This window comes from Coenobita brevimanus, chromosome 23, assembly GCF_032717465.1.
Source record: "Coenobita brevimanus isolate Jiangsu-jjx chromosome 23, ASM3271746v2, whole genome shotgun sequence".
NCBI lineage: Eukaryota > Metazoa > Arthropoda > Malacostraca > Decapoda > Coenobitidae > Coenobita > Coenobita brevimanus.
In genome coordinates, this window is record NC_136976.1 from 68427189 (window position 1) to 68450746 (window position 23558).

General features: G+C 41.8%; 2 protein-coding genes across 2 annotated transcripts in view; one reads left to right on the forward strand and one right to left on the reverse strand.

The window, feature by feature from the left end:
- Positions 1 to 10773, forward strand: part of LOC145392737 (tRNA (34-2'-O)-methyltransferase regulator WDR6) — a 50676-nt gene extending 39903 nt beyond the window's left edge. Inside the window, exons 8-12 of the mRNA XM_080267035.1 lie at positions 4509 to 4697; positions 4808 to 5397; positions 5728 to 5884; positions 6049 to 6340; positions 9802 to 10773. Of these exons, the coding sequence (XP_080123161.1) occupies positions 4509 to 4697; positions 4808 to 5397; positions 5728 to 5884; positions 6049 to 6340; positions 9802 to 10166 (1593 nt within the window). The 3' untranslated portion in view covers positions 10167 to 10773. The remainder of the gene's footprint in view (positions 1 to 4508; positions 4698 to 4807; positions 5398 to 5727; positions 5885 to 6048; positions 6341 to 9801) is intronic.
- Positions 10774 to 11724: 951 nt separating this feature from the next.
- Positions 11725 to 21729, reverse strand: LOC145392886 (DNA polymerase epsilon subunit 4-like). Its single transcript, XM_080267172.1, has 2 exons — positions 21493 to 21729; positions 11725 to 12882 (listed from the first exon to the last, which is right to left on the reverse strand). Exons 1-2 carry the CDS (start codon positions 21679 to 21681, stop codon positions 12742 to 12744), a joined length of 330 nt encoding a protein of 109 aa, XP_080123298.1. The 5' UTR covers positions 21682 to 21729; the 3' UTR covers positions 11725 to 12741.
- Positions 21730 to 23558: the final 1829 nt, after the last annotated feature.

The window sequence follows — 23558 nt, forward strand, 5'->3', positions numbered from 1 at the left end:
TGTGCAAATCCATGAGGAAGAATGTCATACTGGTGTGGCAGCCACACATCTTTCAGGCCTGCAGTACTGAAGTGAGTTTAAAACCCACATGATAGAAGTGCTTTATCATCTAAATGTTCATTTCAGCACATCATTTGTACATACAAGATTCTGAGATGCCAGATGTTAATACACTTAAAAGATTGGAGATTATAGACAGTAGAAAAAACATGCCGAAGAAGGCAGTTCCAGAGTTGACATGTTGCTTACCTGAAAGACAAAGTACCAGTTGACTCTTGCTTTAGAGAGTTGGGCAGACAGGGAGTGAGATTTCATAGTTAGAAGGGTGTTGCATACCTGTGATAATAGAAGACAAATGCATGCCAAGAGTTCAGAAAAACAGTGACTAGAATGAATAGTGTTTGAAGAGACAGATGTAACAATAAGGAGAGAGCCTCAGAGAAGTCAGTGAAAGGAGAGTTATTGAGACAAGAAGTCTTTGATGTCACCCAGTTTAGAAGTGCTTTATATGGTGGTGAGTCCCTCCACACCTGAGAGCAGTCAGCCATATTTATAATTTTTAGGTACACTCTTGAGCCCCTTCCCTAAGTTGAAGGAAGTCATAGCAAGGGTTTCCCATCAAATGAACCCCAACACCCCCTCACCCCTACCCCACTTATCCCCATGTGCAAGCTCATGGGCTTAAAATTGATTACAGTAAACTTTCAATTATCCAGCATAATTCAGCCAACCCCCACGCCGGATATTACTGAATGCCAAATATTGCATTATACCCCCAATAGGCTATCCATTTGGTGTCCAGCTGGATAATGTGGATGCCACAGTTGCTCTACCCAGGCTAACACCATATGAAGACCCCTCTTTAGCACCATGCATAGTGCAGTAGTTGATTGGTGTTATGAGTACTGGTAATTTTATTTATAGAGTATCTCTATCTGTCTGTCTGTGTATTTTTACATGTCTGAATCTATATAGGTATCTACATCTATCTGTTTGTCTGTGTGTATACCGTATGTGTACTGCATATATATATATATATATATATATATACACAGTATATACTGTATATATGTATAGTTGTGAGTGAAAGATGGAAGAAGAGCATAAGACAGTAATGGATCAGTTGGGTCAAGGATTGTGTGGGTAAAGTTGAAAGTTGGAATTCAAATGTGGGCGATTGTGTGTGTGTATGCGCCAACGCAAGATCATGCTAGAAGAGTGAGAGAAGAGTTCTGGACAAATATAGAAGTGTGCATGGAAAAGTTTGGAAGGAATGAGAGAGTGTTTTTGATCGGTGATATGAATAGTAAAGTTGGGAATGTGAAGGTGGATGGAATAGTTGGTGAGTGGGGTGTGCCTGCTGAGATAGATGAGAATGGGAGTGCGTTAGTGGACATTTGTGCTGGGAGGGGGTTGGTGATAGCCAATACCCTCTTCAGGCATAAAATGATCCACAGGTATACATGGGGAGTGATGAGAAGGGTGGGTGGTGAACTGAATGAAAGGAAAGCAATGATTGATTATGTGTGTGTGGATGAAAGGATGCTAAGATGTGTAATGGATGCAAGAGCTTATAGAGGTTGGGGGAGTGGACTTTCTGACCAGTACTTGGTGGTGGCCAGAATTAGGATTCAAGTAAGGTGGAGGAATAGAAGAAGGGAAAGACGAGAGGAAGGAGTAGTTGCAAGGAGAGTGGAAAGGTTACAAGAGGATGAGAAAAAAACAGAGTATAAGAGAGAAGTGGAGGAACGATTGGGCAAATATGAATTGGAGCAGATGGGAGACGTGGAAGGTGTGTGTAGGATATTTACAGAAGAAATATGTGCAGTATGTGATGTGGTGTGTGGAAGGAAGAGAAGATGGAGGGGGGTGCAAGGAACAGCGTGGTGGACTGAAGAGGTGAGACAGGCTGTGGCACAAAAGAAGAAAGCATACAATGAATGGATGAGAAATAGGGACGTGGAAGAAGTTGAGAGGCGGAAGAGAGAGTTATATGTAGAAAGAAAGAGAGAGGTGAAAAGATTAGTAAGAGAGAGTAAGAAGAGAGTGGATGAGGAATTTGGAAGGAATTTGAGTGTAAAGTGGAGGGACTGTAAGAAAATGTTCTGGAAAGAGGTGAAAAGAGTAAGACAGGGTGGAAGTGAGGTTAGCAGGGGAGTGAAAGATAAAAATGGTAGATTACTAGTGGAGAAGGGAGAAAAAATGAGCAGATGGAGAGAACACTTTAAGGAATTGTTGAACACAGAGGATGGAAGTAATGCGAGTATAAGTGGCTGGGGAATGGCTGGGAGAAGGAGGGAGGTGAGAAGACAGGAAGAAATCAGTAGGATAGAAGTTGTGGAAGCAATGAAGAAAGTTAAATCGGGGAAAGCCCCAGGAATTGATGGAGTGTGTGGTGAAATGCTGAAGCATGGGGGAGAGATAGTAGTAGAATGGGTGTGGAAGATGTACAGATTGGCCTGGGAGGAAGGTAGAGTCCCGGAGGATTGGAAGTCAGGTATAATTATTCCCTTGTAAAATGAAAAGGGGGAAAAAGAAGTGTGTGATAATCATAGGGGCATTTGTCTTCTTAGTATAATAGGAAAAGTGTATGGTAGGATACTTATTGACAGAGTTAGAGAAAGAACAGAGGAATTAGTTGGAGAAGAACAGGGAGGCTTTAGGAAGGGAAGAGGTTGTGTAGATCAGATATTCATTCTTAGATCTTTAGTGGAAAAGTTTCTAGAGAAGGGAAAGAAGTTGTATGCGGCTTTCATGGATTTGGAGAAAGCATATGACAGGGTGGATAGACAAGGATTGTGGAAAGTGTTAAGAATATATGGAGTAGATGGGAAGTTGTTGATTGCTGTGAAGAGTATGTACGATGGTGCGAAGGCTGCAGTGCGTGTGGATGGTGAACTAAGAGAATTTTTCTCATTGAAAGTTGGGTTGAAACAGGGATGTGTCATGTCTCCATGGTTGTTCAATCTTTACATGGATGGGGTAATAAAAGAGGTACAAGGTAGGGTAGTGGATGTTGGAGTGGCCCTGGTGAGAGAGGATAGTGTTTGGAAACTCCCTGTACTCGCAGATGATACTTTGTAGTTGAGTGAAGACGAAGGGGAGCTGCAAGGCTTGGTGGATGAGTTTGGGAGAGTGTGTAAGAAACGGAATCTAAAGGTGAATGTAGGGAAGAGAAAAGTGATGGTCTTTGAGAGGGGTGAAGTCAGTGAATGTACAGCGAGGTTGGATGGTGAGGAATTGGAAAATGTGAGTACGTTTAAGTACTTGGGTAGTGTGATGAGTAAGGATGGAGGTTTGGAGGATGAAGTGCTTGAAAGGGTACAGCAGGGAAGAAAGGTTGCTGGTTCTTTGAAAGCAGTGATAAGAAACAGGGAAGTGAGCATGGAAGTGAGAAAGTTACTACATGACAGTACTGTGATACCAACTCTAACGTATGGAAGTGAAGCTTGGACGTTGTTGGAAGGACACAAGTCAAGAGTGAGAGCAGTGGAAATGAGTTATTTAAGAGGAGTCTGTGGAATCACATGGAGAGACAGGTTGACGAATGAGGATATAAAGGAGCGTTGTGTGGATGTGGATTTGATAGGAAGCATTATGAGGAACACACTGAGGTGGTTTGGCCATGTGGAGAGAAAGGAGGGTGAAAGACTGACGAAGAGAGTGTATGTGAGTGAGGTGGAGGGGGGAAGAGGGAGGGGGAGGCTGAGGATGAGATGGATGGATGGGGTGGAGAGGTATATGAGAGAGGGGGGTGTGAGTTGGGAGCAGGGCAGTGAAATGGTGGGGGACAGGGCGACTTGGAGGCGATTTGTTTGTGGTCACCCCAAACGGGATTGAGGCGTCTGGCAACAGATAGATAGATATATATATATATATATATATATATATATATATATATATATAATATATACAGTATATATATATATAGATAGATAGATAGATATAGATATAGATATATATACAGTACACATACAGTATACACACAGACAAACAGATAGATGTAGATACCTACAGTATATAGATTCAGACATGTAAAAATACATAGACAGACAGACAGATATACTCTGTAAATAAAATTACCGGTACTCATAACACCAATCAACTACTGCACTATTCACGGTGCTAAAGAGGGGTCTTCCGATAGAAAACTGCTGGGCAAAGATGAAGAAAATCATGGCAGAGAAGAAGACACCCAATCCGGACAACCTCAAGACTGAACTGACAGATGTTTGGTGCAAAGAAATGTCCTTAGATTACTTGGTGATTCCATGCCAAAATGCATCCAACTGGTCCTGAAAAACAAGGGAAACATAATTTCATATTAATGAATGGCATTTCATGAACAGACATTGTAATATACTGTGATTTCTGTGTTTTTTAATACTTTGTAGGGGGAGGTCCTAAGTCAATTTGCGGTATATATATATATATATATATATAGGGGCATACAAGTTTTAACATACCAACTTTTGCATGGACTGTTCTTTACTAACTGAAAATTTCAGGTTAAGGTAAAGGTGTGGTGTGTGGAGGAAGAACGGAGCCTGGTAGAGGTGGAGTGTGGTGGTGGCCATCGTTCATGGGATCTAAACATACTGGAGGCAGAACAGGAATTAGTCTGCGTATTTCTCAAGGTTGCAAGAGTATACACATTCACTGCTCTATTAAAGGACAAGCTTTTGCCACTCATTAAGGTGTGTATGATGTTCTAACAGCATGAATAACCTACAAAGATTAAAGAGTTCTTTTAGACTCTGCAGTCATTATACACAGCCTATTTTCTCATTAGATGCTTACTTTCCAGGCTTCTGTGAACACCCAGGAGACAATGTGTCTACAAGTGCTCTTCTGCACTGGCAAAGATGCTGTGTGTGCCACTGGAGGGGAGGATACAACACTGAGGCTCCACTCACTAGGTGGCTTTGAGAGCTACCAGTCTCTTGGAGTTATCCGTAGCCACATCTCCAGTGTTAGAGCACTGTGTGTGATTGATGATGGTGTAAAGAACAGTAAGAGGACTGCAGAAAGTGAGAGCAGTGTATGGCTGGTTTCAGCTGGTGGACGAGCTCAGATTAAAGTTTGGAAGTGCACTTATTTGAGCTCCCCAAGTGATATAAACACTGATTCATATAATGTAAAAGGCATTGCACCAGACGTGTGTCAAAATACACAAAACAGCACAGACTGTGATAGCACATCTGCATTTACATTCAACTCATCAAACATCATTTGCCGAGAAGTTACCTCACATATGCTGCGAACAGGTTCCCATAAAACTTGGAAGAGCCAAGAGTTGACATTAGATCCAGAGACTCGTTACATGGATGCAGCTGCCTTCTGGATCACTAAATCGCAAGCTTTTGTGTGTCTTGCTTCATCAGATGGTTTCCTAAGGTAATAAAATTCATAGTCATTGTGTAGTTATTAGTTTTGTTTGCGTACAATTCTCACTGATGGTGAATATGCACCAGAGAGAGAAAAGTCAGAAGTCTGTAGGAAAACTTGTGTGAAAATCGTAGCATGGTTTCTGTGTATTTTTGGCTGAAGTGTCTGCTTAAGAGTGAAAAGTATATAGCAAGATATCAGGGTTGTACCTACACCTCACTCTCTTGACGGCACATCTAAGGCCACTGGTAACCATCAGTCTACTACAGCATACTTTTTAAAATGTCCTCTGTTGTAGCCCATTCTTCAGTGTACAATGTATATTATTCTTTATAACAGGATCTTCAGGTTTTGTGCTGAATCAGAAACCCTGGAATTAGTTTGTACTGAGGAATGGAGATGTTGCATCCTGAAGGTTACAAAACTGCAATTGGCAAACAAATCCATATTGATATCTGCCACAACTGAAGGCAGTGTTATCTTCTGGGATCCACAGGTTAGAGAATGTGCAATACCAAGTCCCTAGAAAGCATCAGTTTTATCATGGCCAGCATGGTATCATTTTTTTGTATGAATTATATACTTGAAGTACAACATGACTAGTATTCAGCGGTTTAAAAATTAATTTCAGAAGGATTAAGATGTCATTTTTATCCTCAGGATGTAGTCAGTTGGATGGCTCAGTGTGAAGCAAGTGATATGGCTCCATCACCAAAGATAAATCAGTTAACCATGCTCAGTGCTCATCAATCTGGGATCAACAGTATTGCATTCATTAACCAAGTGGTGTGTGCAGAACCCTCAGCCACCCAACACAGCATCACTATGGCAACAGGGGGAGATGACAACAAGCTTGGGGTGTGGCAAGTGTTGCTGGATACCACTGAAGAGCCACTTCAAATTTCAGTTCACAGTATATATGAGGTTTTTGGACATGCCTCACAGATTACAGGTCAGCAAATGTGAATTTCCAGTTGACATACTCTTGTTCATGGTATTTCTGGCATATATTTTCGTAATGGTACCATGATTGCTCTCTGTTTCAGCCACTGTTGTATAGTAGTAAAATCTGATAACCATTTGATGAGGTAGACACAAAGTGCTGAGTAGGGATCCAGTTTATTTCAATATGTTGCCAAGGCAGGCATCTGCAGGAATGGCATACAGTGTTTATAATCAATGCCTTAAGTAGGCACCAGTCCCATGAATGTCATCTTACATTCAGAGTATCAAAACAAATTATGCTTAACCAGGATTACTACTAGTTTGCAGGTAGTCTGAATGATTGTTGTGCCTATATAAGGCACTGAATGTAAACATTGTATGCTGTTCCTGAAGCAGCCAGCCCTTGCAAATCACTGAAATAAACTGGGTCCCTGCTCTGCACTTTGTGTCTTCCTCATTGAAGTTGTCACAGTCTATGCTGGATTCACCATATATTCTGATAACTGTTAGAGAAACCAATAGCAATGTAAATGCAGCTGCATTTGGAGGTGACATGGGAGGCTGTGGTCAGTTATTGTGTTATGCAGTACTGTATACTATGGTGAAATCATCTGAAGCTTACCTTTGTTAACCATTCTTGCAGCTGATTGGCTGTCATTATGAGGAGAACTCTGGTAATAGAAAGCCTGTCATGTTTCCATTTCCATCTTTATATACTGTAGCTGTAATTAATATTAACAGGTGCAAGTGGGGGTGCTCACCATCCACTCACTTGATGTAGTGCTGCTCTCGGGTGACTGCCCTTTCCTCTCCTCCTCCTTTCCTTCCCCCCCCCCCTACAGGTGACCCTACATTCCCTCTTCTGTCATTGTTTCCTTCATTCTTTCCTCATCTTTCTGCCTATGGGTGACTCTACACTGATGGTTTCCTGTACACCTGGAAACCATTTACTATGCTGGGTGGTAACCATATAACCAAATTATGGCGCCTGATGGTTTATTGGGTAAATAAAGCACTCCAGTTGGATTGATCTGGTGCAGGTTTATATCCAAGAAGTGGTTGGGGTTTAATGCTCCCTAAATGCCACTCAGGGATGAGTGAGGCTGGTCACTCTCATCGTAAATATTAGGACCAACGCACAATTTGTCACAAGGGCATGAGAAGTAATCCCATCTTATGCAGTGTTTGTGATAAGTGGGTGCATAAGAGATGTAGTGGTAGCCTCTCCTGACATTGAGAGGGCTCTCCTTCCATGCTAAGGGATCTTTGAATGCGGCATGTGTTGAGAGTGTAATGCTGTATGGTAATGAGACCTGGGCAGTGATGCAAAGGATATTCACAGGCTCAGACATACAGAAAACACATGGCAGTGATTAGGTGGATGTTCAGTGCGTCCTTGAATGCATGACCGAGGGGGGCTAGGTTTACAATGTAAGAGCTGAAAGGTAGGATGGGACTGGAGTGTATTGGTGTTTTGATGAGGAAAGGTAGATTGAGATGGTTTGGGCATGTGGAGAGGATGGGGGATGATAATTGGCTGCAGAAAGTGAGAAGTGTTAATGTCGGGGGTAGGGTAATGAGAGGTAGACTGAAAAAGACCTAGGACGAGGTCATTGAGTGTGACCTCAGGGGTAAGGAACCAAATAGGGAAGCTGACAGAGATTGAGTAGCATGGAGAGCCACCATTAGGTGACCAAGGCTGATGCATGCTAGCACATTCGAGCCTTCAGCAGTGAAAACGACGAAAACTAATTCTTCCATATACATTTCCTACAACACTCAATAAACTTACACCTTGATAATTTTTGCACTTTATTTACTCACCTTTATTTCTGTACAGGAGTACAGTTACAGTCTTTTTCCACTCTGCCGGCACAGTTTCACTCATCCATGCCTTCTTACATATCTCCAACAAGGACTCCATTCCGCCCTCTCCACTACATACACCTCATCAACTCCAGCTGCTTTCCTATTTTTCAGCCGCTTCACGATGTTCTTCACCTGTGCAAGTGTCATATTTCCTGGCGCCGCATTCATTCTCTGCACGCCCCTGAAAACCAATCATGTTTACAGCCACTCTGCCCTCTCTATTCCCATTCATCAGGCTTTCAAAATATTCTTTCCATGTGGTCCTTACTTCATCCCCGTGGGTAAATAATCTACCACTTACATTCTTCACACTTTCACATTTCTTTCTGCTGCCACTTCTACACTTCCGCTCCTCTTTCGAAAATTTTTTCCCATTTTCAGAGTAATTTGCATTCATTTTTCTTCCTGAATCATCATTTACCTCCATTTTCCTCTTCACTAGTCGTTTTATGCATTTCTTGCTCTCAGTATATCATCATCATCATCCAGACTTCCTTTCCCACCCTAGGGCAGGGTGAGGAGAAGCATTGTCCAGACAGCCCAAATTTGCCCAATCCAATGGGCCACGCTTCGATTTACTCATCACTCAAGCCCCCAGAATCTTGGCTCTATCGGATACGCCAAAAAGCATTCACCTCGTTCTGTAACATCGCATAAATGTATCCGATAGAGTCAGTCCGAATGCTGCCATGTTAAATTGGGGTGCCAAATCCCTGATCAAGCACTTCTCACAACGTTCATCCAGCCAGCTCGATCTCTTCTCAGTTCCCTAGCCTCACCGTCTTCCACTCCTCTCTTCCTCGCACACTCACCCACTATATCTCTCCACCTTCTCCTGGGCCTACCTCACCTCCTCCCTTCTTCAAATTCGCTTAAATATACCTTGTTATGGCAGTTGCTTTAAGTATATTCATTTCTTATTTCAGTTGAACCCCTGTCCTGTAACCACTCTAGTCACTTCTTCCTCTTTTCCTCCACTACTTTCTTAACCTCTTCATCCCACCATGCCGTACCTTTCTTCTTTTTTGTCACTCTTGCCATACCACACACTGCTTTAGCATTCCTAACTAAGCAATCCCTATATGCATTCCACAGGCTGTCCAGATCCACTTCATTCCGATTTGCTGCTTCCAATGCCTCCCCTACTTTGGTCCTGTATTCATCTGCCATTTCTTTGATCCTCAGCTTGTCGACTTTCAGTCCTTCTCCCTGGCTGCTCCTCTCTCTCCTGGTCCACCTCACTCCTCTCAGCTTGATCTTGCATACCATAATCATATGATATGACAGACCTCCACATCGTCCTCTCATGGCCCTCGTAGCAGCAACCATTCCCAGCATCGACCTCTCTATGAGCACATAATGAATCAGGCTCCTTTTAACATTATCCCCATTCTCATCATCCCATGTATATTTATGTACATCTTTGTATTTAAAGTATGAGTTACAAATGCACAGCCTCCTTTCCTGACACACATCCTTCAGTTGCTTCCCATTAGTATTTTCACCTGGTACTCCATTACAACCCATTGTCATCCTTAGGACCAGTGCCTGTTTATTTATTACTGTATTAATACTAATTCCATACTCTGGTAATTCCAGGACTTCACTGGCTCTCACACAATCTCCTTGCAAGTGTCTCCATTGACCAGCGATTAATTTTATGGCAGCTTCATTATCCTCAAGAGGAAGAAAACATACTTAACACTCCAGCAAACACTAAAACTGTGAGAGGGACTGAAGGAAAGAGTGTGTGTGAAGAGAGGCACTCCAAATCTCCAGTTCTGAAGGCAGCTGTTTCATGTTTTACTGGAGTGCCAGACATTAAAGGTCTTGCTGTTGTGGACTCTTATGAAGATAACCACTGTAATGATTGTGAGGACAGTGAAGGATTGATACAAGTGAGGGAAATTTTGGTTTATGGTATGGGTTTGCAAAGTTATAAAGTAACTGTTAAAATTAGCTGAGTATCTAATGCAAAAGTCATATTTAATTCTATAATGAATTTTCAGATGGAGAGAACACTTGAATTGTTGAACATAGGGAATGAAAGTAATGCTGGTACTGTGTAAGTAGCTGGGGAATGGCTGAGAGGAGGAGGGAAATGAAAAGGGAGGAAGAGATCAGTAGGATGGAAATAGTGAAAGCAGTGAAGAAAGTCAGTGGGGAAAGCCCAAGGAATTGATGGAGTGTGGAGTGAAATGCTGAAGCACAGGGGAGAGGTTGTAGTAGAATGGATATGGAAGATGTGCAGATTGTTCTGGGAGTCCTAAAGGATTGAAATCCGGTATAATTATTCCCCTGTACAAAGGAAAAGGGGAAAACGAAGTGTGTGGTAATCATAGGGGCATTTGTCATACTGTAATAGAAAAAGTATATGGTAAGATATTTATTGACAGAGTAGGGGAATAACAGGAATTAGTTGGAGAAGAACAGGGAGATTTCAGTAAGGGAAGAGGTTGTGCAGATCTGATTTTTATCCAAAGGTGTTTAGTTGAACAGTTTCTGGAGAAGTGAATGAAGTTGTATGTTGCCCTCACGGACTTGGAGAATGCATATGACTGTGTGGACAGACAAGGCTTTTGGAAAAATATTAAAAACATAAGGAGTTCTGTGAAAGGGAAGCTGTTGAATCCTGTGAGTAGTATGTACAGAGGCACAAGGACTGCAGTGTGTGTGGATGGTGAACTGAGTTAATTTTTCTATCTGAATGTTGGATTGAAACAGGGATGCATCATGTCTCCCTGGCTGTTTAGTTTATATATGGATGGAGTTATAAAAGAGATACAAAGTAGGGAAGTGGATGTTGGAGCAGCCCTAATGATAGAGGGCAGCTCCTGTTTTGTTGTTTGCTAATGATACTGTGTTGTTAAGTGAAGATGAAAGAGAACTGCAAGGCTTGGTGAATGAGTTTGGGAGAGGATGCATGAAACAGACTCTTTATTAAAGATAAATGCTGGGAAAAGTAAAGTTGTGGTTTTTGAGAAAAATGAAGTAAGGTTTTATAGTGAGGAAAGGAAAATGTGAGTGCATTACTTGGGTAGTGTGATGAGTAAGGATGGAAGTTTAGAGGAAGAAGTGTTTGAAAGGGTACAGCAGGAAAGAATGGTTGCTGGTTCACTGAGAGCAGTGATAAAAAATTGGGAAGTGAACATGGAAGTGTGTGTGTGTGTGTGTGTACATATATGAGATATAAAGTTGCTCCATGGCAGTATTGAGATCCTCACTCTAATATATGGAGAAGGAGGATGGCCCTTGTTGGAAGTATACAAGTCAAGAGCGAGAGCAATAGAAATGAGTTATTTTGAAAGGAGCATCTGGAATTACATGGAGATAGACTGATCAATGAGGAAGTGAAGGCATGTTGCGGTGTGGATGTGGATGATAGAAAGCATTAGGAGAAACACATTGAGGTGGTTTGGCCATGTGGGGAGGATGGAGAGTAAGAGACTCACAAAGAGAGTGAATGAGTGAGGTGGAGGGGAGGAGAGGGAGGGGGAGATCGAGGATGAGATGGAGGGATGAAGTAGAGAAGTACAGTATATTAGAGAGGGAGATATAAGTTGCAGGGAGGGCAAGGAAAATGGCAGGGGACAGGGCGACATGGAGGCGATTTGTTTGTGGCCACCTCTTACAGGATTAAGGCATCTGGCTATAAATAGAATTTTCAGTATGTCCCATAACAAAATATTAATGATAATTTGACCAGCAGTGTTGAAAAATGAGTACACATGCCCAATGCAGTTTTCATATTCATCTGGAGTATGGTACAGTGTAGTATGAAGGGCTATTGTACACAGATTTGTCTACAATATTTATTTAAAAATGCTACTACAAATATTGTAAATACCGTATATATTTTGTGTAAATCTTAAATACAGTACATAAATAACTGTTACTATACACTGAAAATGTGCAGTATATAGAATACAGGGACAGGACATTTCTTATTTGTAATTTGGTGATAATAGTAATGATGCTAGCAGCCTAACAGAAATGATTGATAATATTTTTTTATACATGTACATATAATGCTTTGTACATAATGGTTAGCATACACTACAGAATTATAACATGAAGTACTGTATTATCATATGAAATTATTCTGTTCTGGAAAACAAAATTGTTTCTAAATCTTTGTTTCATTAAGATCCTTTATTTTTTTTTCTGTTTTAATATAAAGTAAGTATATTCTGCAAATTCAGTTGATAATTTCATACACAAAATGCTAATGCTTTCTTGCTACCCAGAAAAAATAAAACTGAATAAAAAACAAAATTTTCAGAAAGTTTAAATCAACAGGTTTTTCGTGGTCAGAGACTGTGGTGTGAAACCCATAAATATATATATATATATATATATTTTTTTTTTCCAGTAGGTGCACAGCAGACTAAGTTGAGGGAAAAATAAAATTACTGACTAAACTAAAATACCTGTAACATACCATACCAGAATTTTTAACAACTACTCAAGTTATGAATGGAACACTCAAATTATACACAATAGGCGAACAAATGAATACCAAATATAATGTGTGTGTGTTCAATCAATTGCACCATCAAGGAATGCAAGAGCTTCAATGGTTTCAATACTGTTGTCTAGGTCACGGCGGGATACTGTCTTCCTGCGGGCCTGGCATGTGAAATGGTATGCCTCTTGTGCCAGACTTTCCAGAAACAGTTCCTGCAATATACAGTAATACTATTATTGAACACTTACTTATACTGACATGAGAAGCACCATTTATCATCATGAAGAAAAACAATTAAATAAAAATAATTGTACCGGTGGCTTGGTTCATGAGGTGAAGACAGGATTCAGAGGAAAATAACTGTGTTGTCCATTTACCTGTGTACACTGTTCAAAGTTCTCCCACATCCATGCTTTGTTGATACTGTATATTTCTGGCTCCTACTGATTTCCATCATCCTTAGTCCTGCGTGTAATGTCTGCCCCAGCCACACAGGCTTGGGTGATGTTGCTATCTATGCCGTAACCAGATTCAGTCAACTACACTACGGAAGCACTTCATAATTGCTCCCACAACTTGACTGGGTCTTTTTAAATTGTTGAAAAATTCTCTCTTTCTCTCTCTCTCTCTCTCACACACACACACACAGACACACACACACAAAGAAGACCAGTCACAACATAACTAGTACCTCCCTGGCTGCATCTGAAACAGATTATATTTTCAGTCTGTGGTTGGTGGGGGAGCCCATCATCCATTCACTCAATGTAGTGATACACTATTTACACTGAGTGACGAAGCAAGTGGTTTCCTGTAAACTGGTAAATCATTAATACACTAAATGGTAACCTTATAACCAACCAACATATGTTCCCTGTGCGTTAACAAGTGGGTTACCGAAGGGTTAGTGCCCCTCCCTGGAAAACAATTACCTAAAAATACAAACAAAATTCCTCAGACAGGGACAGACCAACAGGTGAAGACCATGGACCAGACAATGGATGTGGTATGGATTGCAACATGGAATGTAAGGAGTGTAAATGTTGAGGTGAAAGAGAGAGAGAGAGAGAGATTGTCCAGGTGCTTGAGGGTGCAAAATTGGGCATACGTGGACTGACTGAGGCTACATGGAGAGGTGAGAGTTTGAGAGAGTGGGAGTACGGATGGGGTATATGCATGGGAGCAGGTGTCAATGAGAGCGTAAAAGAGGGTGTATGTATTGCTGTATGCAAGATATGGAAGAACATGAATATGGATCAATTGGTTCCAGGATTGTGTGGGTAAGACTGAAAGTAGGAATACAAATGTGAGTGACTGTGTGTGTGTGTACGTGCCAACACGAGTTGGAAGGTAGAGTCCCAAAGGATTGGAAGTTAGGCATAATTATTCCCCTGTACAAAGGAAAGAGGGAAAAAGAAGTGTGTGGTAATCACAGGGGCATTTGTCTTCATAGCATAACAGGAAAAGTATACGATTCGATAATTACTGACACAGTGAGGGAAGTAACAGAGGAATTAGTTGGAAAAGAACAGAAAGGTTTTAGGAAAAAAAGAGGTTGTGCAAATCAGATATTCATCCTTAGATCTTTAGTGAAATGTTTCGAGAAAAGGGAATTAAGTTGTATGCAGCCTGGAGAAAGCAAATGACAGAATGGGTAGGCACGGAATGTGGAAAATATTTAGAATATATGGAGTAAATGGGAAGCTGTTGAATGCAGTGAAGAGTATGTGAAGTGAATGAATTTTTCTATCTGATTATTGGACTGAAACAGGGATGTATCATGTCTCCATGGCTGTTCAATCTGTATATGGATGGGGTTGTAAAAAGGGATACAAGGTAAGGCAGAGGATGCTGCAACGGCCCTAATGAGAGAGGGCAGTGTTTAGAAACTTCCTGTACAGATGTTTGCAGGTGATACTGTACTCTTAAGTGAAGATGAAGGGGAACCGCAGGGCTTAGTGAATGACCTTGGAAGTGTGTGTATGGAATGGAATCTAAAGGTGAATGTAGGGAAAAGTAAAGTTATTGTCTTCAAAAGAAATGAAGTTACTCAAAGTACAGTAAGGCTGGATGATGACGAGGAAAATGTGAGTGCATTTATGTACTTGGGTGGTGTGATGAGTAAGGATGGAAGTTAGGAAGATGAAGTGCTTGAATAGGTACAACAGGGAAGAAAGGTTGCTAGTTCTTTGAAAGCACTGATAAGAAATAGGGAAGTGAGCATGGAAATAAAAAAAAGTCACTGCATGACAGTATTGTTATACCAATCCTAACATATGGACGCAAAGCTTGAGCCTTGTGGGAAGGACACAAGTCAATAGTGATAGCACTGGAAATGAGTTATCTGAGAGAAGCATGTGGTGTTACATGGACAGACAGATTGACAAATATAGAAGTGAAGGAGCGTTGTAGTGTAGGTGTCATTGAACGCATTAAAAGAAATGCACTGAGGTGGTTTGGACATGTGGAGAGGATGAAGAGTGAGAGACTAACAAGGAGAGTGTGAGTGAGGTGGAGGGACTGAGAGGGAGGGGGAAGTAAAGGATGAGATGGAGGGATGGAGTGGAGAGGTATGTGAGAGAGAGGAGTGTGGGCTGGGGGAGGGCAGTAAATTGGAAGGGCACAGGGCAACATGAGGTGAATTGTTTGTGGTCACCCCTTAGGGGATTACAGCATCTGGCAATAGACAGATAGATAGGATGTTTCTTTACCGTTTTCTTCGGAAAGGGCAAAGTTTGTGCAGTGTCTCTGGTAAGCAGGCACACCAATGATGTAGTTGTATTAGAGGTAGACTGTGAAATAACGCTGATTTTGTATGAGATGTGTTGGGAAAGATGTAAAGAGCATCAGGCATGAAAGGACTCATTTTGCTGGAAAGTCTCGAGTGTGTGGAGGAGCTTTGTTATTTGGGGGACATGTTATGTGCTAGAGGTGAGTCTGAAGCTAGCTCTGTGGCTACAGCAAGGAGTGGTCAGAGGAAGTTCACGGAGCTGTTGCCTCTCCTAACACTGACAAAGCTCTCCCTCCTTGCTAAGGAATCTTTGTATGCAGCATGTGTAAGAGTGTAATGTTGTATGGCAGCAAGACTTGGGCAGTAAGGGAAGAGGATACCTATAGGCTCAAATGTACAGAAATGACAATGGTTAGATGGATGCTTAGTGCATCCTCCTGGGGGGAGGGGGGGGCTAAGACTGTGACTGAAAAGTTGAGAGGAAGGATAGAACTGGTATTTATTGGTGTTGTGATACGGGATGGTTTGGGCATGTTGGGAGGATGGAAGACGACAACTGGATGGGGAAGGTGAGAAGTATGAACAAGGAAGTAGGGTTGCAAGAGAGAGACCAAAGATGACCTAAGAAGAGATCAATGTGACCTCAGGGATAAGCTGAATAGGGAGGCTGCCAGAGATTGAGCAGCATGGAAAGCAACCATTAGGTAACCAAGGCCAGTGCAGGCAAGCATGTTGGAGTCTTTACAAATTATACAAAATGAAATTTTGTATTTTTTTTTAACTACTTGCATCTACTTTGCTGATTTAACTACCGGTACATTCAAAATTTCAACAATAGCCAGGGGAATTACAGTGTGTGTGGTTGGTGGGTGTGCTCACCATCCACTCACTCTATGTAGTGCTGCTCCCGGGTGCCTGTCCTTTCCTCTCTTCCTTCTTCTTTCCATTCTTCCTCTTCTGTCTCTCTTTCCTTCATCCTTTCCTACTCCTTCTGTCTACAGGTGACTCTACACTGAGTGACAAGCCAAATGGTTTCCTGTACTCCAGGAAACCATTCACTATACTGGTTGGTAACCATATACCAGCAGCCAAATTATGGTGTCTGGTGGTTTAGTGGGAAATTAAGGCACTCCAATCAGACTGAGCCTATGCAGGTTTATATCCAAGCAGTGGTTGGGGTTTACTGCTCATGTAATACCACTCAGGGATGAGTGAGGCTGGTCACTCATCTTAAATGTAGAAGCCTAGCCCCAGGCTCCTACACTCCTCAAGGTACAACACTGGATTAGATAATGGATAGATGGATGGACATTAATGTAACAATAATTTTTATGGAAATTAAAGAAATGCGTTAAGCAATGCATAACACTGTATTGACGAAAGGTCATCAATTAATTATCACTAACAAAGTTAAATGGATAACCCACCAATAAACAGTATTAGTGCATAAGTGGGGCATTGTTTGATCAGTTTTGAACTTTTTATAGCTGTATTTCACCTTGAAAACAGTTTTCCTCCGATGGTGTTAAATTTGCAAATTACATAAAAACAAGATATTGTAGCTAATTAATTTATAAATGTGGGCCAAGCTCTGTTTAACAATACATGCAGTTCTGGATGCTGACTGGTGATTTGCTAAGTGCATGGGTATAAGTGCAGAATAAATTATGAACCAAGTCTTAAACATGCCCAGGTTTAGTTCAAAGGAAGTGGTTTACATCATAAAGTCTGGCTGGTGAGGCATGGTTTATTTTTAATTTTCTGTAGTTTTAAACAAAGAGCATGCCCTGGTTAGGTTAATAAATTTGCATTAAACATTATACATTTCACTTATATGTATGGTGAAGCAATTTGCAAGAGAACAACCACAAAATAAAAGCTGCTGTGGCCCCACTTACTGAACACTGGATTACCATATCTCTACATCCAAAAACGGGGATGCTCCACAAAAGGTAAGCTGACACAATAAATATTATCTTACGTGGACTGCATTACTGTGCTATATGCAGTGCATTATATAGTTTTTTGTTGAGTACTGAAAACTGTGCAGTGGACTTATAAATCAATTTTACACTGCCAGTACAGTGATGTATTAAGTTTCATGTGACTGTTACATTGGTTGGCAGGGTGTGGGATGTGAGGCAAGGCTTGGCTGGCAATATGATTCATATAGGAAAGATTTCTGGCAAAGTCCTTGCCAATGCATGTCCTGGGTATGGGCTGCAGGCTGTCACCCACTACCCCCAGTGGTGCAGGTGGCCTCCAATGCTGTGCAACCGTATGTGTGTGTGTGTGTGTGTGTAATTCACCGGGTTGGTCAGGATCACTCGATGGTTGTGATCGTCAGCTTAGACCCTCCCGGAAGGGAGCTGAGAGCTCATATGGTCCAATCTAAGGGCATGGCTGTGACCTTCACACATGCACACACCCGTCCCCTTGCTTAAGGGGGACAGTAACCGCCCACTTCGTCAGTGAAACTTTTTGCAACCTGAGCGAGGCACGAACTCCCGTATACCAGTATGGCAAGCGAGAACGTTACCACTGAGCCAGCGAGCAGTGTATGTGTGTGTGTGTTTGACTCATCAAATAAAATAACTCTGGAAAGAAAAGAGTAGTGATGGGGTCTATATAACCCTATGATGCCAAAGACAATATAAGGATCCTTTCTTTGACTCAAGTGCAACATGCACCCATTTGGAGAGCATGGGTCTGAGTTCAAATCCCAGTGTCGAATGCACAAAGTTCCCACGTGCAGAAAACTTTCCTAAGTAGTTAAAAATCAGGGTGGACATAGGAAGCAAAGCCCTCCAGTTGGGCTAAGCTAGGTTACATTCTGCTGGATCATTAGGTCTCCTATAGGAGAACTGTGCAACCAACAACTGTGCTGGCGACAGCTACTATGCATGTGCAAACAGTCCTGTGCATAGGCAAAGGGTGAAGGAAAACTTTCTGCAAAGAGGCATTTGTATCTAACACCGGCCGGTACAGTGATTACAGTAATTTCTTAAGATTCGTATGGCTTGTATATCACATCCATACCACATCCAGTTTTAACATCATCCAGTATGCTTCTGAAGTTGCAGTAAATCTGAGGGGCATGGTCTCCCTCTTCTAAAATCATGTTGTCTTGGATTATGCTTGTTCCCACTCTCTGAGAAATTCATCAGTTCTTTTCAGATAATTCTTTCTGTGAAACTGCAGGAGAGCTCCCATGCAGAGAATTTACAACTGTATATATATATTTTTTTTTCAATACCGGTAAACTAAAACATAATGACCATTGTGATAGTTTTAAAAAGTGGAAAGCATAATTTTGGAGATATCAAATACAAAGCAACCTGTTTTGCAAGCAATCACCTGCCATGTCAGACTTAAAATTGATTCAGCTCCAAAGTCAGTCCATCACTAACTGCTTGTCCTACCAACCTAACCTAATGTGCCCTAACCTAACACAACCTGGTATTGTTTTGGCTTCTTTCAGTCAAGGCCGTAGGGTTTTCTAGCCTATTATATGACAAACTCCTCAAATAAGGGGGGGGGGGTTCTCTATGACATTTCCTTCACAAATGTCTTTAAGGTGCTTTCAATTTTGTCATGTAACAATTCGCCATACAGTGACACGTGGCCTTTACCCTGTGACGGGCGAAAAATTATGGGCTCCAACGGTGCTGCTAAATGACGGTCATCTCGGAACTACTCAATCCGACCCAACTCGAAAGAAGCCAAGGTGTCTGGGGATCACCCCTCAAGTGGCGGGTGTTTTATAATAACCAATGAGGGGTCAGTATTTTACCCAACCCAACCCTACAATCGCGAAGGTCGCCCGGAATTGTACATGTCGGAAAGCGGCGAGCATTTTCAAGATGTCCTCATGTCAAGACCACACAGGCAACTAAGTGGTGGTGGCACAACATGAAGGAGTGGGTTAAGCACCCTAGTATTCAGGCATGCTATCTTAAACAGTACCTGGCAAGGTATCTGTTTATCAAACAACATCAGGGGAAAAACCTCCAATCCTTCCTTCTCCAAGCAGAAAGACTTCATCTTCCACAAAGTGCACATGGTCAAGAAGGGGCAGCGGTACCCACCTCCAGTAGCACCAAGCCTGTTTGAGGTTGAAACGACACTTCTCTATGGTAAGTGGCATTCACCATTAATTTTGGTCAGGTTAAGGGTTAAGTTTGGTTTGACTAGGTTAGGTTAGTTTTCAATCTATCTGCCAGATGGCACAATCACGTAAGGGGTGGCCATTTGACTCTGAGTTAGTCGTTTTATGGAAACGGGCACTAACCCTCCACCAACCCACTTATTGACACATAGGGAGCACGTATGGTTTGGTTATATGGTTACCACCCAGCGTTGTAAATGGTTTCTTGGCTTATAGGAAACCATTTGGCTTGTCAATAAATGTAAAGCCACCTGTAAAGAAAAGCAATAAGAAGTGACAGGAAAGATGGGAGAAATAAGAAGAGAGGAGGGCAGGCACAGAAAAATAATGATAAAGGCTAAGGAGAAGTAGGCAGCACTACATCAAGTGAGTGGATGATGGTTGCCACCACCCACCACAAGGTCAGTTTTGGTATGGATAATAATTTTAAAAATAATAATAATAATAATTCAATTTCGAACCTTTTATTTCATACTTTACACCAACCGTGTACAGGGGTTTGGGATCATTTGCAGCAGATATTAATCTTAAAATCAACTGAAATGGGTAAATCCTTCCCCTAGAGAAAAAAAATAATGTTAAAAAACACCAACTGAAATAAATCCCTCAATTTCCCACAACTTTACCTAATTCAACCTAATTTAATCCAACCTAACCTGAAAACTTTGGGACAACTATGTTTCAGTTCCAAATTGGCCCATGGCCCTCTGATGAACACCACCCCATCAACAAATCTTCGTGCTTTTAAGCAACATAACTACAATTTCTACAGATATTTGGGTGTCACAAATGAATCATACAATTATGATGATGTCATACTTTTCATTTATGGGAGCTCTCCAGCAGTTTGTCCAACCTTTCAAATACTAGATCATAACTTATCCTTGAATCTATCTATATATCTATCTATAGCCAGACGCCATAATCCCATACGGGGTGGCCATTTGACTCTGAGTTATTTGTTTTACAGGGAGGGGCACTAACCCTCCACCAACCCACTTGACATGTAGGGAGCACGTATGGTTTGGTTATATGGTTACCACCCAGCGTTGTAAATGGTTTCTTGGCTTACAGGAAACCATTTGGCTTGTCACTCAATGTAAAGCCACCTGTCATGGAAAGAAAAGCAATAAGTTGCTCAGGTAAATAATGTTGTTAGGATCTCTGGCCACCATTTAAAGAATATTGCTTTTGTTAAGAAATACACAGATGAGAGTTCTATGAAGAAACTTGTGATAAATTGTGTAATTTAATAGACTGGATTATTGTAACTCAATTTACTGCAATCTGCCAAAGATACAGCTCAAAAAATTGCAGAATATCTTGAACAGGGCTGCAAGATTGATTAAAGGTGTTTCTCCTCATGACAGAATTACTCCGGTGTTGATTGAGCTTCACTGGCTGCCTATCAAGGCTAGAATTAAATTTAAAGTGTGTGTTTTGACTCATCAAGCACTCCATACTGGTTGCCCATCATATACGAGAGACCTGTTGCATGTGGTTCAGCCATCTGATGATGGCATCAACACTCGTTGAGCTAGTGTTGGACTGACGCTGTTGGAGCCTAGAGTTTCATCCGATATTGGCTTTCGTGCCTTCAAGTTTGCTGCCCCAAGACTTTATAAGTCTTCCACTTGACATAAGGCTGATCGAGGTCAAAAAGAGTTTTAAAAACACGTTAAAGACATTCTTGTTCTCAGAATGTTACGACCTGGAGGACTAAACAATCAGAGAAGGATACGCACTGTGATTTTTGTATTGGGTTTGATCTACGTGAAGTTCCTGCACAGCGCCTTTGGCGGAGTGGGACCAGATAAAAAACAACTTCAACACTTTGCTTGACTGAACCAAATTAGAAAAACTGGTGGTCACAGATACATATGAGCCCGACATCCTGCATACAATGCACTGAAGAAAACTTACGGTTGCTTTAGTCACAAGGAAGACCGCATCTTGACTGGCCAGACAAAAATCTGGGTCTGCCTTCATTATTCGCTTAATCCTTGAGATAGGAAGCCTTAATCCCGACCCTCTTTCTTCTTCTCCCTCTCCTGGCACCTCATCTGCCGCCGTCCCAACACCAACATGTACTTCCCCCTCAACTCCCGCCATTATTCTGAAATTTTGTGGCCAGTGGCCGCCGCCGCAACAGGCCAATCAGACGCGGTCACCACTCACCAATCAAGTTTACGAGAACGCTTTAACCTGCTTACGCCCAAACCTACCCGCAAGTAGCTCAAAAATTACCGATTAGAAATGGAAGGGGGTAGAGAGATAGACAGGGTAATAAAGAAGTTAGTAGGGGATATAAAACTGGTAGATTTATAGGTGAGAAGGGAGAAAAAGGGAGCCGATGGAGAGAGCACTTTAAGGAACTCTTAGACATAATGAAAGTAATGCGAATATAAGTGGCTGGGGAATGGTTCAGAGAAGGAGGGAGGTGAGACGCGAGGAAGTGATCAGTAGGATGGAAGTAATGGATGCAATTAAGAAAGGCAAAATGGGGAAAGCCCCAAGAACTGACGGAGTGTGTGGTAAAATGATGAAGCACTGGGGAGAGATATAGTAGTAGAAAGAATATGGATGATGCGCAGATTGTCCTGGGAGGAAGGCATAGTCCCGGAGGATTGGAAGTCAGGTAATCATAAAGGCATTTGTCTTTTTCGTGTAAAAGGAAAAATATATGGTAGGATACTTACTGACAGAGTTAAGGAAATAAGAGAGGAATTAGTTAAGAGAAGAACAGGGAGGTTTTAGGAAGGGAAGAGGTTGTGTAGATCAGATATCCATCCTTAGATCTTTAGTGGAAAAGTTTCTAGCGAAGGGAAGGTTGTATGTGGCCTTCATGGATTTGGAGAAAGCATATGACAGGATGAATAGACAAGAAATGTGGAAACCATTAAGAATATATGGAGTAAAATAAGAGGGTGCTGAATCCACTGAATAGTATGAATGAGGGTGCTAAGGCTGCAGTGAGTGTGGATGGCGAACTGAATGAATTTCTCTATCTGAATGTTGGATTGAAACAGGGATGTCATGTCTCCATGGTTGTTCAGTCTATATGGATGGGGTCATAAAGAGATACAAGGTACGGCAGTGGATGTTGGAGCGGCCCTAATGTGAAAGAGGGCAGCGTTTGTAAACGCCCAGTAGTTTTTTTTTTTTTTTTTTAATGCAAGGAAGAAGGAACCAAAGGCCAGAACCCACAAACCGTTCCTTCCAAGAAAAAAAAAAAAAGCCAAATTCAAGATCCGTTCATTTTGAGATGCCTGGACACACTGCGTTTGAAAGACTGGAGATCATGGGAAGTAGGAAAATACAGACAGAAGGAGACAGTTCCAGAGTTGACCTGTTGCATAAAGGACTGGGAGTAACGGTTAACTCTTGCATTGGAGAGTTGGACAGAAAAGGGTACGTGAGAGTTTGTTGCTAGACGGGTGCTACGCGCCCGTCGTGAAGGTGAAGGGATGCAAACAGTTCAGGAGCAGCGACCACTGAAGTACCGATAGAAAAGAGGTAAAAATGCAACAGAGCGGGGAAGAGACAGAGGTTGAAGGGAGCCAGTAAGAGGAGAGTTAATGAGACAAAAAGCCTTTGACTCCACCTTGTTGAGAAGAGCTGCATGTGGGGAGCCTCCCCACACATGAGAGATGTACTTTACACAAGGGCGAATAAAATCCGTGTATAAAGTCAACAACTGCGCAGGGGTAAAGAAGGTACGGAGTCGGCTTAGCACACCTAATCTCTTGGAAGCCGATTTTACAAGAGATGTAATATGATCTTTCCGAGACAAGTCCTGAAAGAATGAAACCCCAAGTATGTTTAAGGATGATGCAGGATTCTGTCGGGTTGATAGGTGTAAGAACTGAGTCTGATGCATTAAAAACAACAATATTACTTTTACCCCACTCAGAGATACGAGCCAAATCAGACATTAGATGTGTCATACTCATCCCTTGTTTGTTGAAGTAACTGCTGAGATGGACATT